The sequence below is a fragment of the Nilaparvata lugens genome, chromosome 5 (genome assembly GCF_014356525.2).
Source record: "Nilaparvata lugens isolate BPH chromosome 5, ASM1435652v1, whole genome shotgun sequence".
Classification (NCBI taxonomy): Eukaryota; Metazoa; Arthropoda; class Insecta; order Hemiptera; family Delphacidae; genus Nilaparvata; species Nilaparvata lugens.
Window position 1 is genome coordinate 61211551 of NC_052508.1, and position 17097 is coordinate 61228647.

At 36.8% G+C, this 17097-nt stretch overlaps 1 protein-coding gene across 3 annotated transcripts in view; it reads right to left on the reverse strand.

The window, feature by feature from the left end:
- Positions 1-5000: 5000 nt before the first annotated feature.
- LOC111049821 overlaps positions 5001-17097 on the reverse strand; it is a 33798-nt gene continuing 21701 nt past the window's right edge. For 2 of the 3 annotated variants that reach the window (XM_039428960.1, XM_039428959.1), the window contains 2 exons: positions 13182-13518; positions 5001-11197 (listed from right to left, as the gene is read on the reverse strand). In XM_039428960.1, the coding sequence (XP_039284894.1) occupies positions 7549-11197; positions 13182-13518 (3986 nt within the window). In that variant the 3' untranslated portion in view covers positions 5001-7548. The remainder of the gene's footprint in view (positions 11198-13181; positions 13519-17097) is intronic. The other variant, XM_039428961.1, reaches the window with a different exon arrangement.

Consider the following 17097-nt stretch of genomic DNA (forward strand, 5'->3'; position numbering starts at 1 on the left):
AGAAAAAATATATAGATGATAAGAATTAATAGAAAAAAACTGCTTTTTTCTGTGGGCCATGCACATGTAAGCTGATGAGATTTTTCCGAGTTTGTTGCCCACGCACATGAGCTCCTGACTTGTGCATGGGTAATTATGAGAGATGAGTTGATTATACAATCAACAGCTTTAGGTGGGATCCAAACCACCGGAAAGCTATTTTTTAAACTCAGATCATTTGGATATTTAAGGATGTGCAAAAAGCTAAAAAACTTTTACTGGTGATATTTTTCAAAGTGATTAGTAGGCCTATATACTATCAAAATAATAAACATTTTTTCAGAAAAACATTTTTTTCCAATCATTACTTTTTGAGATATATATGAGCTCCTGAAGTTTACATTCGCTCACATCTCAAAAAGGAATGATCTACTGCTGAAGCCAAAATGCCTCGACGCTACTTTTAGGCAGCTAGGGCTATTCCTCACTCTGCTCAGCCTTGTGAATGGAATGTCGACCTGGTACCTGCCCCTGGTGTCAAAGTTGTGGATGTCACTACGCAGTCGCATACTCTCCACAGAAATCTTGAATTTTTTCAGTGATACAAAGATGTAGAGGCATATCACTGTCATGATGGATTCGGCACAGAAGAGAGGACGACAGTGGTCAATAATTCCTGAGCCAGTAATAATTCGTATGGCCTTCTTTTGAAGCAGGAGAATTCTATTAACTCCACTAGCTGCACCCCAATGTTCAAGGCCATACAACATGATTCCTTGGAAGAATGAGAAATAGGCTGTCTTGACATAGTCCTTTGGCACACTGAGCATAAGCTGCCTTAATAAGAAAATCACCCGTGATAGTTTCTTGCAGATGACTTCAATGTGGGGGTTCCAGGTTAATTTTGGATCAAGGTGAAAACCAAGAAGTTGTACACTTCTCTCCTGATCCACAATATTCCTCAAACTGAAAATTATTCGTTGGGTTTTCTCCTCATTTAGCTTGAGGAAGTTTGACTTGAACCACACCGATGCAGCATCAAAGGACTCACTCATCCTCTCCGTCAGATCTGTTGAAGAGCTGCTCACATCAAAAATGGTGTTATCATCTGCATAGGCTGCCAACCTATTACCTAGTGCACAAGGTAGATCATTTGTCATTATTATGAAGAGCAGGGGGCCGAGTATGGATCCTTGTGGGACCCCATGTGGAATAGCCTTCATAGCAGAAACCCTACCATTCACCTGGACCACCTGGCGACGACCTGATAGGTAAGACTTCAGGAGTCCTAATGAGACATCAGTGACCCCATAAAACTCCAACTTGGACAGCAGAATCTGGTGGTCCACTGTGTCAAAAGCACGGCTCAAATCACACAATGTCAAGCCTGTGAAACCCCTGCTCTCAAAGCTCTCAAGCACGACCTTCAAAAGACTTTCCACTGCCTGGGTTGTTGTTCTTCCAGCCCTAAACCCGTGCTGAGCATCCACCAACAGTCCAGCACTCTCAAAATACAAGCATAACTGTTTCTTGATTATGCTCTCAAAGATTTTGGAGAACACAGGTAAGATTGCAATAGGCCTGAAGTTACCCGGTAGATCAGTTGAACCCTTCTTGTAAATGGGTACAGTCTTAGCAATCTTTAGTAGAGCAGGAAAAACACCCTCCACAATGCATGAGTTCAAGCAGAAAGTTAGAGGTACATGGATTGGAATGATGACTCTTTTTATGAGATTCACCGACAAATCGAAGAAGTCCTTACTTTCAGAATTTTTCAGGTTACTCACAACATCCAACACTTCTTCACAAGATACTGGGCAGAGCACAAATTTTGTTTCTGGCCTGGGCATAGCATTTAGGAACTGCATGGCAGAAATATCAGGGGTGTTAATAGAAGCACGAACTGTAGCAACTGAATCCACAAAGAAGGAATTGAAGATATCAGGCTCTATACGTGTGGTCCTCGGCTGAGAACTCATTTCTCTCTTGATCACTTTCCATGCTGCAGAGCACTTATTTTGCGAGGAGTTTATCTGCTGGGCATTCATTTCTTTTTTGGCTCTCAAGAGTTTCTCCTTGAAGTCCTTTTTCAGTGACATATATAACTGTTTAGAATCAGCTGTCCTTAGATTCTTGTGGTGCTCATAAGCAAGAATGACCCAATTCTTGAGGACAGTTAATTCTTGACTCATCCAATGCGGCCTTGTCCTGTTCTTGGTCCACTTTTTTGCAGTCTGTAGCCTTTCTGGAAAGACACTGTCAAACAGGTACTTGAAATGGCTGAAGAATTTATTAAAGCTATCTTCTGGAAGACCAGGTGTCATAATTTCGTTCCAATCCACCAGATACAGCAGATGTTTGAAATAGTTTATCTGACTTTCAGTAACTGGACGCACAAGTACCTTCTTAGGGGAACTACTGGAGATGTCAGAATAGGTGTCAGACAGTGTCAGACATATAGCTTCATGGTCACTCAAAGCATAATTTTTTATAGAAACACTGTACAAACTCTCTGGTAAATTGGTCACCACATTGTCCAGACATGCATCCATCCTAGTAGGCTCACTCACAGTGCAGTACAGGTTCAATGACCTCATTAGATTGACAAAGCTGATTGTATTAGTAGCTGAAGCATCAAGGAAATTGAAATTGAAATCCCCGCCCAAAACAATGTTGTGGTTGGGCATTCTATTGGAGATGTAGAGAATGACAGATTCCAGATGTTCCAGGAAGTAATTTGGGTCACCATTGGGTGAACGGTATACACTTATAATTATTAGCTTGGGCTCCAACAAAGTGACACAAGCCAATTCAAAATGAAGCTCCTTGCAGTGGTGATAAATATCCAGGTTCAAGTGTTTTGCTTTGTTATGATCCAGTAAATCCTTTGACACAAAGATTGCAACTCCTCCATGTTTATGTGTGGTTCGACTAAAAGAGCTAACTAGTAGATAATCTTTGAAGTTTACCATCTTCAGCTGGTCCTCACATAGCCAGTGCTCAACAAGGCATAATACTTTATAACTCTCCTTACAAATTGCCAATTCAATATCTAGTCTTTTAGCTAAATTAAGACACTGAACATTGCTAAACAGGACATTGAAACCAGGGTCAGAAACCTTAACACCGTTAGGCCCAGATTCAGAACTATACTGAGTCTCAAGAAAATTATTGGATCCAGAAGCTAAGTATTTTCCCCTTTTTGTAAAGCCTTCAAGTTTAAATTGCTGTTATTGCTACTTTGCTTTCTTGTATAGTATTTTGCTACATAAGTATTTTTTGGCCAGAAATCTGCCTTATACACAATATCAAACTCACTATCCAGAACACCCACCTTGAATGAAGCGTAAGAATCTGGGTGATTCGAGACAAGTTTCTCAACAGTGGAATTACTAATTCTTTGATTCTTAAGAAATTCTGAAAGGCTTTCACAAGTTGTACCTGGTATGAATCTTGAGACAAAAAGAAATTTTTTGTGGTCCCTAATCGATAGATTCTCTACACCAATCAAACTACCAGTAATAAAGTTCTTGTTTTTCCTGGTATTAGCATTACCAGTTGATTTCGGATTAACATAAATTTTAGTGTTCAATGCAGTTTCTTTCTGTAGTTGCAGATTTTCTTTTCTAAGTTTGCGTCCTTTCTTCCTAACCACTGTAGACCAGTTGTTGTCAATGGGATCTCCAGCATTCTTTTTTACTGGATTGTCAGACGAATCTAAGGATGGGGTGGATAAGGAATAACTTTTATCAATGTTCTCAGAAACACTCGTCGATTGTTTTGTATGATGAGAGTTTAGATTCAAAACACTCCCGCCAACGTCAGAGTTCGATTGTTTGTGTAAATCGATGTCAAGTCTACTAGTACCCGTCATCGATAATTCATTGTCAATAATATCGATCTTCTACGATTTGATGTTGATGACATAACCTGCAATAATTTAGAATTTAGGTTGTTGTTGTTGCTGGTGCTGGCTGTTTTGCTGTTCGACAGGCCCGTTCATGCATCTTTCAACACGTTGCGAATGCACAGGCATATTATTAAGTTTTTTGTCCAATAAATTTTCTACTTTCGTAAGGAGAGAATCCTTCAACGAATCAATTTTTACATTTAGTATATTACGCACTGTTTCATACACATGTCACATATGGCCTCCTAATGTGGGGACACACTCCATATTGCAAGGATGTGCTACTGATTCAAAAAAGAGCTCTGAGAATAATGACGTTCTCCAATTATTTGGAACATTGCAGGCCGCTGTTCAGAAAGCTTCAAATAATGACTGTTTACAGCCAATATATTTTCGTTGCATTGATGCATGTGAGGAAGAATAATGAACAAATGAAAAGGAGAAATGAGGCCCACAACTACAATACACGGTCAGCAGGGAACCTGGAAATTCCACGAACTCGATTGACAAGCAATCAGTAGAGCTTCCAGATAGCGGCATTGAAGATCTTCAACAAACTTCCCACCGATGTTCAGGAAATGGAACTTAGGAGATTCGAGAAAGCCCTGAAACCCCAACTTCTTGAGCGGCCCTTGTACTCGCTCAATGAACTGGACGAAGAGACGCTTTTTCCTGCCGGATGACCCGGCTGGGTACACGACTACGACGCGGACTATCAGGCACCCCCAGTCAACGACCCAGACATCAAGTATTTTTTAATAAATCATTTTTGATTTTTTAAAGTGGATTTAATTTGTTTTTAATGGCATTATTCATTTTAAAGATTGAAAGTTGGTTTCACTTTCTCTAACTATTGAAAATTAACTTTTTTCCATAATATTTTTCTAAGTGAGACAAAGTCACCCCACCCCATTGTTGACATTTTCTCTTATTTACAAAAAAATATCTTTTTATAATGAAAATACTCTACAGAATACAATAAAAAATATTGCAAGCAATTTGTTACAGCTTAAGTATTGATTGCAAGCTGTTTAAAACCTCAACTCCCCAAAAGTCACCCCGGTTTACCGGTATTTGAAGAATTGGATATAATAAGGAAGTCATTCAATTATTTCAATCTTAGGTAGGCTACATATTTATTGTAAAAAATACGTGAATTGCTTAACAAAAAGAAATTATTCTGTACAAGCTTTGTACTTTCACTCCATGACAATTAGCATTATTATTATTATCTTCGTAGGATGTAACAACTTCACTATTGAAAAGTTTCGACAAAAGACAATAATTATAGTAAATAATTATAATAAACAGATTACGGTAATACAGTTTTGTTCACTACTAGAGCATTTGATAGAATAATATGGATATTTTTTCAAGAGCATTAAGGAAAATGTTGAAATGTTTCCGCTTTATATGAATGATAAATGATATAAATAACATTATAAAATTGTTTTTTATAAATATAAAATTATGAATGACATGAAAAACTTATACTAGATTGAAAAGCTGTACTAACATTATGTTACAACAAAACATTCTCTACTATAGTGAGCTTCACGTTATAATGGCAGTGTTTTATTAGCAATGGCATTACTATCCTTGTCTATCAGTCAACAAAGCGGATAGCGCTATCTCTTTTTCGCTTTGCTCTGTTGCCAGATCGTATTTTAACAATGTAGAATTAATAATTAGTTAACAAAATATTTCATCTTAATTTATTATGAAAATTCATTATGGAATTATTAAAAAATATAATTTCTTGCTTAGTAAAATATAATTGATTATTTTAAACGAGAATGAACAGTTAATATTACATCAATAATCATGTATCAGCTACCGTTTATATCAACAAGACAGAGGTTCGGCAACGTTGTTCGCCTATCTTTCTCTACTGCCATTATAACGTGGACCTCACTCTAGTCCAGATTCCTTATCTCATCAATAATATTATAAAATGATTGAAATTAATAGATATTTTAGATTTTATGATCAGTTATGTATTTTGATAATTTAAAAGATAATTTTTAATACACTATAGTTTTTTACATGTTGGTACAAGTCCCTCTATTCAAGGATTATTCTTTAGGTATTAAGTTGATCCGAGAGTAGATATCAGGGATTTATAATATTCATCTGGATGCATTAATTTATTATGTTTTCAATAACATATATTATGTGGTCACTTATAAATTGGACTTTTTGATAAAGAATTCACAATTTATTCAACCAATTATCTATGTATGTATGATAGCATTTAGAATAAACCAATGTAGAAGGTATGTCATACAATACTGAACGAATTAACATAACTACATTTGAAACATATCAACCAGTTAAGAAATCGATTCTTATTCACCTCAAAAAGCTGATTACCTTTCTTGAATAAGACTCAACAATGGAAGACAATATTATTCTAAAATAATAAATGGACATTTTGAAACACTGTGGGTGAATAATGTTTTCAAGCTGTGTATACTAAATTGAAATACAACTTTCAACAATTTTGCACTGATCTAGCATTTTACTAATTAAATAGAAGGAAATCGGTCTTTTGAAACCATTCAACATTGTTTCATGGTAACTTGTGAGAATTGAAATTGCTTGTTTTCATGCTTGCTTGTCTTAAGTTGAATTGGGTAATTAAGTATTTTTAATAATTAAATTGGATAAAAGTAGAGTCTTCTGAGTAACAGCAAAATGGCAATACTAGACTGGAGTCGAACCCACCCAAAAAGAATTCTTTGAAATATCCTAACCTCTTCTAGTAGATTATCAAAAGTCATTATTTTCTACAGGAAACAATTAACTTAGTTTCAAATAATTTAATTGAGAGCTCATCTGCGTTGCAATACGGTACAACAGTTACAAATGTATAAAAACGTTATATTCTAACAATAGTTTTAATCGCGATAACAATAACAGTCTTCAATTAAGATATACAAAACATTACAAGCTAAATACTAAAATCGAAGTACCTATATCATATAAATGACTGTTAAATGCTTACTAGACTTTTGAACAGTCGACTGGTTGATTAACAACTTTTTCGACGATGAAAACACATTATTACAGCAGTACTCAAATGTGTAAACACTCCCATAATAACAAATGTGTTTTTCAGTTTCCGGTTCTGCTTATCATAACAGAAATTCATTGAAATGCAGGATTTAGCTATGTTACAAATATCTATTTTGAAAACACTTTGAACTGTCGGCATTAATTTGTTGAAAGGAAACCAATGATGAAAGTAATAGTATCATAAGAGGTTTTAATCAGCCAACTGTAAACTAACCAGTTTACTTATCATTTGTTTAAATTATTAGGCCTACACTGCAGCTATAGTAAAACACACTGTTGTAGGAGGAAATATCATTTTAATACCAGACTTGAATGAAGTAATAATATTATTATAATACAAAACAGTTGTCCTACTATTATTAACGATTTCATTCGCACTATTAAGATGAGACATTTGGTTCACTTGTAGGCTTAACCTTCAGTCACCTTGCAACTATATGATATAAACACTAATAACACATTATTTTCGAAATTAACTAGTCAGAGTAACTTTTATCAAAAAATTCTGATTACTAATTACTTTTTCTTTCCGTTCTCGTAACGATTTTCTCCTCTTACTAAAATTTTCTATTTCATTACCGTCACTTCCAGTTCCTTTTTCTATTCTCTTGCGAAGATTTTCTTATCTCGCTTACATCTTCTTCACTGTCACTTGTTTCTTCTATACCACTTGCATGAGCTTTTAATCCTGTTTCTTTTTCTTCTGCCTCACTTAATCTTTCTATCCTAATGCGTAATGATTTTCTCCTCTCACTTAGATCTTCTTCACTGTCACTTATATCTTCTCCACTGTCACTTGAATTTCCTTTCACCGCGCTTTCATTCTTTTTCCATCCGCGTAATGATTTTCTCCTCTCAATTGCTTCTTCACTCTCACTTATATTATATTCTTCACTCTCACTTGAATTTCTTTTCTCCGCCCTTTCATTCTTTTTCCATCCGCGTAATGATTTTCTCCTTTCAATTGCTTCTTCTTCACTCTCACTTATATTATATTCTTCACTGTCAATTGAATTTCCTTTCTCGGCGCTTTCATTCCTTTTCCATCCGCGTAATGATTTTCTCCTCTCAATTACTTCTTCTTCACTCTCACTTGAATTTCTTTTCTCCGCGCTTTCATTCTTTTTCCATCGGCGTAATGATTTTCTCCTTTCAATTGCTTCTTCTTCACTCTCACTTATATTATATTCTTCACTGTCACTTGAATTTCCTTTCACCGCGCTTTCATTCTTTTTCCATCGGCGTAATGATTTTCTCCTTTCAATTGCTTCTTCTTCACTCTCACTTAGATCTTCACTGTCACCGACATTTCCTTTCTTCTCACGTTCTTTTACTTTCCCTTCACTTTTCCTTTCGCGTAATGATTTTCTCCTGTCATTCACTTCTTCTTCGCTTTCACTCAAATTATCGTCTATCTCTCTTACATTTCCTTTCCTACTAGTTTCCTTTTCGTTTCCTTCACTTAATCTTTTAGTCCTTTCGCGTAATGATTTTCTCCTGTCATTCACTTCTTCTTCGCTTTCACTCACATGATCGTCTATCTCTCTTACATTTCCTTTCCTACTAGTTTCCTTTTCGTTTCCTTCACTTAATCTTCCAGTCCTTTCGCGTAATGATTTTCTCCTGTCATTCACTTCTTCTTCGCTTTCACTAACATGATCGTCTATCTCTCTTACATTTCCGTTCCTTCTAGTTTCTTTTTCTTTTCCTTCACTTACTCTTCCAGTCCTCTCACGTAATGATTTTCTCCTGTCATTCACTTCTTCTTCACTTTCACTTACATCTTCTATTTCATTTATCTTTCCTTTCTTCGCATTTTCATTTCCTTTCCTCCCACGTAATGATTCTCTTCTTCTATTTCCTTCCCTGTCACAATCTCTTTCCCTTTCACTCAAATTCGCCTCCCTTCCACTTAAAATTTCTTTCCTTCTCCTTGTTTCTCTTTCCCTCACATCTTTTTCCTCCTTCTCCTCATCCTCTCCACTCTCTTCCTCGCCCCACCCTTCAGTTCCCGTTTCTCGCTGCAGCTGTCGAATCAGGAAAGCGTTAACGATTAGAGAACGGTGAGGCACATTCCGAGACCATCCCTCCCAATGCTTTTTATAGCCATGTCTAAACAGAAAGTCCGCAAAATTCATCCAACATATTTCAGATGCATGAATCTCAGGCATGGTGAACCCTAAAAAAGCGTCCTTTATCACTGATTGCTCTTCCTCTACCTTCTTCTCCTTCTCCCCTACTTCCTCCTCTTCCTTTTTATCGCCAACATTATTAACCTTTTTCGTAGCATGTAGAAAGCTATCGTCCTCGAAGCCAACTATTGCATTTAAAAGATCGCCGACACTTTTATAGCGGATGATTGTTGGCGCTTCCTGTGGTTCAGATATTGAAGTCTTTTTTTGTGGCATACCACCCATTTCTTCACCACACACTGATCTACGTCTTTTAATACGATTTCGACTGGGAGCCCGTTTTTTCACCGGTTCTTTGCTACTTTTGTCATTGTTTACACTTGTATCATTTGGTAAATTCGAAGCATAACATCTGCTACGTTTGTTGCTTGTTGATTCATCTACACTTTCCCCATTGTACAACCTACTACAACTTACAGAACGTTTTTTGAACTGCCCATTGGAACCGCTATTAATTAGAGAATTATTATTGACACCTTGCAATGATTTGTCACTACTTTGTGACATTCTACGGTAACTAGCACCACCACCACTATTCACTTTACCACCAGGAGGCAGTCTACTACAACCAACACCATTCATCATTGCTGCCCTGCTGTTAGTGTCACCTTGTGAACGATTCCCCATATAACTAGCACCATTTAGCATAGCTTTACTACAGCTTGCACCAACTTGTGGAGAACTAACGGTGCAACTTCTTGGACTTCGACTGTAAGTTTTCATGCAATGGCCGGAACCTAATGATGTACCAAAAGCATCATTTGTTTTGTTGGCGCCATTTTTCAGCTGTCTACCACCTCTACCACGTGATCTAGCGCCCCCTCGTGTCATTCGACTGTAACTACCGGCTGTTCTGCTGCCTCTACTGGTGCCACCTGGCGTTTGTTCGGAGTAACTATTACTACTACTACTAGCGCCACCTCGTGATCGTCCTGGGTGTCTACTAACGCTACCTCGTGGTCGTCCTAGGTGACTACTAGCGCTACCTCGTGGTCGTCCTGAGTGACTACTAGCACTTGCTTGAGATCGTTCTGGGTAACAACTAGCACCTGGTTGCGGTTGTCCACAGTAACCACTACCTTGCGGTAGTCCTACATAACTAGTACTAGTGCTAGGCCTACCTTGTGTCACTCCCACTTTACTACTGCAATCGGTGCTATCCGATGCCAGCGATGGTCCCACGCAACTATTTCCACTATGTTTTGTCAGCTCCTTACAGGCAGCGCTCAGCTCCAATAGTTTGCTACAGTCTATATCCTCAGTTTTAGCAACTCGCTGTAAAAGTGTTATTTTGTCTTCAGTTTTAGCAACTCGTTGATAAAGTGTTATTTTGTTACCTTCAACGCGTTTAAACAAAGTAATATTGTTAGAAGCAAGACGCTGCAGCATAATATTGTTCTGTGGCAACACAGGACCGTTGTTGCCTGCAACGAGTTGCGACACAGGACTGCGGTTGCCAGCAACGAGTTGTGACACAGAACTGTTTCCTGCAACATGTGGCAGCACAGGACTTTTTGTGCCTGCAAAGTTTTGCAACACATAAATGTTTTCTGCAACGTGTTGCAACACAGGACTGTTTCTGCCTGCAATCGGTTGCACCAAAGGACTGTTGTTGCCTGGAACGGTTTGCAACAAAGGGCTGTTGTTGCCAGCAATGTGTTGCGACAGAGAATTGTTTTCTCTTGCAACATGTGACAACACAGAACTATTGCTGCTTGCAACGTGTTGCATTTCAGAGCTGTTTTGGTCATCTTCACCTGGCAATGTTTGACACAGTTCATCGCAGACTTTCAGAAATTCAGCTTCAAAGCTGGGCGTAGCTGCTTGTCCCTGAGCCACTGACGCCTGGTACAATTTCTGTTTCAAACTCAGATAGGAGAGGTCGTCCTCAAAAAACATGTCTGCTGGATCAGGATCTGGAGTTAGCTGTTGGCTCCTGGCAAAAGCCAATTGCTGCTGCTGTGTCGTGATCTCGAAGGGATAATCCACAAACTGTCGCTTAATGCTCTCCTTCTTTGGAGGAGATTGCTTTTTCACTCTGAAAATTTTGAGAAAATATTGTTACTAGAATTACTCCCGAAACATAATTATTTATTCAATATTTCACATGAAATCACATGTTAAGAGTGAAAGCTGATGTGATGTACGAAATGTCACCTTAAATTAAATAAAATAATAACTTGTTACAGATTAAATATTTTCAAAAAAAAATGTTGACTTTACATGGGCACATGGTTGAAAGGATAGATTTAGGCTATTTTTAAATCGACCGAGAGTGGCACCATCATGGATACTCTGTGGCAAGGCATTACAAATATTAATTCTCATGCAGTATGGATCTTTCTCAAGTAAAGATAGACTGAAGAGACCTCTAAAACGTGTATTATATGACTGTATCACCTGTCCCTCCCCAAAGTGATTCTTATCGGTGGTAGAGGATGAAATTGGGTAGAATAGAACATTATATTGTGGATAGTATTAGTTGAGACTTGAACTTCCAGCCGAACAAATATAGACATTGCAAGAAAGTGTAAAATTTACAGTGACTTTAACAAGCAATAAACATTTGTCTGAACATATTCAATGTAGCCATGCTGAATTGGATAATTTCAGCATTGTTCTGATACTAAATACATTCAATCAGAATGTATTTTTGACAGAATTGTAAGCTGAATTTTACATGTGTAAAATAGATACTTTTTCCTGCAAGCCCACAAGATAATGATGCATTGGCTGATTCCAGAAAGTTGTCAAATTGAATACATCAATTCACATGGGCTTTGTTTCCATGAGGAAGTCTCAGTTTTACACAATCTGACACCGATGATATTTGGTCGACCGGAGGCTCAAGTTTCACTCACACTATGAGTTGGAATAAAATGCAATTATAGTACCAGTGAACGAGCGTAGAGAGTTCCTACTTTTACCATGAGGAAAAATCCTTGTCAGTTTGTGTGTTTGTTCAATGATGGCTTTCGAATATTTCATCAATCAACTCAAAATGAAAAACACATTTTCTTTAAACCATGAAATAAATCGAGTTAAATGGCCAACGAAATTGATTCATTCCTTTGTCCTTTTTTAGTATATAACAGGATAACTATAGGGGTATTCACAATGTTCGAGTTAGCTAAGTCGAGCTATTCGCTAACTCCTGCAATTTGCTAAGTATGTGTTAACTCAATGCTATAGTAGTACGTACGTTAGGAAAAAAATAGCAGACGAGATAGCAGATAGCGCAGGTTTGAGTCCGCAAACTCTAGCTATCTCTGTTAAAACGTCGGCTATATTCGTTTTGATCATATTTGGTAGCAGATGTGAGGTTATAATCTTTGAGTTACACAAATTATCCGTTTGGAGCGCTATTGCAGTTAGATTATAGCAGTTGCTTTTAGATGGGGCGTTCACAATTCAGAGTTAGCAGATAGCAATTTAGCTGGCTAAAACAACATTGTGGATACCCCTATTGAAAGTGTTTAAAAACTTTTTGTAGTAATTTATCATTAGAACAAATCTCAAATCTGCTTTCAGCTGGATTATGAATTGTATGCAATTAATTACTTTAAGCAACTATTCTCTTAACTTTCCATTGCTTCCAATAGAACAGATGGCAGAATAACAAGCAGCGACATTTTTAACGTGTTCTCTAGCCCGGGGGCTCACTAGTTGATTCCTTAGACCAGTTATAGAATAGACACGCCCCATTGTATATATTCATACTGAAAGTCGATGAAGCCAACATCTACTGCCATATCGCTCCATCGTGACGTCAGCATCGTATAGAAAGCTTTTCTGTAGAGTTTGTTTACATTGTTTTCCATAGCAGATTGCGTCTATTTCAGATGGAATTAAATTATTAAAGAACTAAAATTATATAATCAAGAACTTATAATTATATATTATATAATGCTGACATCACGATGGGGCAATATGGCAGTAGATGTTGGCTTCATCGACTTTCAGTATGAATATACAATGGGGCGTGTCTATTCTATAATTGGTCTATGGTTGATTCAATTCACCTTGGAGCAGACGTCGACGCCTGTAAACTTCTGCTTGTGTTTGGCTGTTGTGGCAGCTGTTCCAGCTGATTGAAGTCGTTACACTGTTGCTTCTGCGGTTTCAGCTGATTGAAGCCGTTACTTTGTTGCTTCTGCGGTTTCAGCTGATCATAGTCGTTATACTGTTGCTCCTGCGAATTCAGCTGTTCGCAGCTGCGACACTGTTTCTTCTGCTGTTTAAGCTGATTGTCGCCGTTTTGCTGCTGTAACATCAAATCATCCTGCACCTGCCGGGTCGACTGTTTCCATCTGCTCTCGGCATGATCCACAGATTTTGATCGTACTCTTCTAGCTGAGTCTGTAAAAGCAAATTATTACAATTCATTTCAATATTAACTCCCAAAAAACACAAAATAAATCATAACACATCATTGAGGAATAGATACAGTAGTTATAGTCGATTCATGGAAAGGAGAGTCAACAAGAACATGAAGTTTGCGCGTGTGTGTTGCGTGCTTATAAAAGTGATGACTCACATCAAAGCCACCTCTAATAAAAGGCCCTGGCCTACGATATTGCAACGTCGCAGTGTAGGCCTAGAATCTAATACATGATTGGTGAAAAAAATCAGCTGGTATTTTTTAAAATCTTTTCACCAATCATGTATTAGATTCTAGGCCTACACTGCGATGTTGCAATATCGTAGGCCGGGACCTTGTATTAGAGGTGTCTATGATCACATCCACTTTTAATTGATTGACTCATAGATACTAGTTCTATGAATTTGATACTAAAGGTCAACGCACAGGTCAAAAATGACTATGAATGTGAAGTTAATATAAGATCTGTTCGACATCTTGCATGATATTTTCTAGATATACAGAGTGATTCTTAATTATGGTAAAATAATTTAATACGTGATATTAGAGGTGAAAATAAGAAAAAAAGTTCTTATAAACATATATCCATAAACGCTTCATTAGCGAGCTATACAGGGTGAAAGATTTCGCCCGGAATTCAGTTCCTCTGGTGAAATACACCGATGCTGAATTGTTTTGGGACTAGTTTTTGATAAACTTATGCTGGATTCATATGGAAAAATATCTGAAAAATTGAATAAAACTAGTCTGGAAGCTGTAGTGTGAGTAGTTTTTGAAAAAAAAGTTGAAATATGCAAAATATTAAAGTAGATAAACACAGACTTCTACGTTTGATGCCCAATAACTTTCTTTAATGACCAGTAAACAAATAATTTTGCAACAAAAATTGTAGAGAATTTAATTCTGAAAAGAATCATGTAAGCTGTGTAAACTAAATTTGAATAAAAATTGAATAAAATGTATTCTTATGTAGTACATTAAACCGCAAAAATTTGCTGTTTTATGAGGAGAAAACTAATAACTCATAGGTTGTAGCTGATTGCAAATAAAACATGGATTTAAATAACAGCTGTTCCAAAACAGCTGATTTATTTTGTTTTAAATAAGAAAATATTTAAAAGAAATTATCAGCTGAAAATTATTTTCAGAAATATTTTAGCTCATTGTTGAACAAAACAACAAACTAAGTTAGGCCTACTGTAACCGGGCTGTGTTTTTTGTTAAATCTATTAACCAGTTTTTTGTAACCATTCCACTTTGCTTTTGTGTTGAGTGTTGACTTTAAAAAAAATGGCAGGTAATTTTAGACATTATTCATACTCCGAATTAGCTGACATGCATTTTAATGTATGGAATGGGACACTGTAATAGTATTGAAGCAAGACGTTTGTATAAAGAGAACTTTCCTAACCGAGTATGTCCAAGTTCAAGGTTTTCCGCCACTATTCATCAACGTCTGTCTGAAACAGGTTCTTTGATATCCAAAGAGCACATTTATGCAGGCAGACCCCGATCTACTATGACTGTTGAGTTAGAAGAACAAGTTCTTAATGAAATTTATGAACATCCAGAGAAGAGCATGAGAGAATTGTCAGTGCAGTTTAATGACAATCAATCTATTATTTGGAGGATACTAAAAGAGCGACAATTACATCCATACCACCTCCAGAAAGTTCATACTCTATTGCCACGAGACTGTATTCCCTGTGCTGGTATTTGCCGATGGTTTTTAGAAAAACTTGTTAACCCAAACTTTTTACCAACGAGGTACACTTTACAAGAACAGCTATCGTTAACGTTCACAACCAACATATTTGGGCAGATGAGAATCCTCATGCCATCAATCCTAATCGTCCACAACATCAGTTTTTAGTAAACATTTGGGCAGGATTCATAGGAGATCATCTACTTCTGTTTGAGCTTCCTCCCAGGCTTAATGGCATAATCTACTTAAACTTATTGAGAGAGGAGCTATTTATCTTACTTGAAGATGTACCTCTTCAGTTGCGCCAAAACATTTGGTTTATGTATGATGGAGCTCCAGCACACTTCAGTGTTGCTGTTCGTGAACACCTAAATCACAGCTTTCCAAATCAATGGATAGGCCGAGGTGGGCCAGTACCATGGCCAGCTAGGTCACCAGACTTAAATCCTTTGGATTTTCATCTTTGGGGACAATTGAAAACCTTATTATACAATACTCCGATTGATACCATTGAAGAACTCCGATTAAGGATTTTGAACGGAATAGAAATGATATAGCAGACTCCTGGAAAAACATCCCTATTATGAACGGGTCCGACAATCGATGAGAAGACGTCTGAACATATGCATTCAGAACAACGGAGGTCACTATGAACATCATCTTTAGTCTTTTGGTATAAGTTTAATGTTATTTAGATATGTTACTTTCATAGAAAAATAAAACTTTTTATAAAAAACCTAATATTTTATTTCCAATCAGCTACAACCTATGAGTTATTAGTTTTCTCCTCATAAAACAGCAAATTTTTGCGGTGTAATGTACTACATAAGAATACATTTTATTCAACTTTTATTCAAATTTAGTTTACACAGCTTACATGATTCTTTTCAGAATTAAATTCTCTACAATTTTTGTTGCAAAAAATTATTTGTTTACTGGTTATTAAAGAAAGTTATTGGGCATCAAACGTAGAAGTCTGTGTTTATCTACTTAAATATTTTGCATATTTCAACTTTTTTCTCAAAAACTACTCACACTACAGCTTTCAGACTAGTTTTATTCAATTTTTCAGATATTTTTCCATATGAATCCAGCATACGTTTTTCAAAAACTAGTCCCCAAGCAATTCAGCATCTGTGTATTTCACCAGAGGAACTGAATTCCGGACGAAAACTTTCACCCTGTATAGCTCGCTAATGAAGCGTTTATGGATATATGTGTATAAGAACTTTTTTTCTTATTTTCACCTCTACTATCACGTATTAAATTATTTTACCATAATTAAGAATCACCCTGTATAAGATATATCTTGAAAGATTATAATGTAAAATTCTTCTAAAGTTTTCTAGAGTGTACAGATTCCGATGTTCCAAGTTGGCACCTTGTGAGAAAATCGTTCCCCATTCTTCGCCTGGTTCGTCATCTTCAGCATTCTCTCCATTACCTTCCCCCGTAGTTTCACCACTTTGTTTTCAGCATTATCTTCTATTCAACATAGGTTGGCCTAGTGTCCTCACTCTCTCCCATCAGCAATATTCTCTCCGGTGATCATCTCTTTCTCACTGTCAACATTGCTGATGAGAGAGAGTGAGCATACTAGGCCACCCTATGTTGTATAGAAAATAATGCTGAAAACAATTGTGATGAAACTAAGGGGAAACGTAATGGAGAGAATGCTGAAGATTATGAACCAGGCGAAGAATGAAGAACGATTTTCTCAAAAGGTGCCAACTTGGAACATCGGAATCTTTACACTCTAGAAAGCATTAGAAGAATATTAATAAAATATATTAATTCACGACTGGATATTAATTTGATAGAATAATATCCTACAAATTGGGATATTATATTA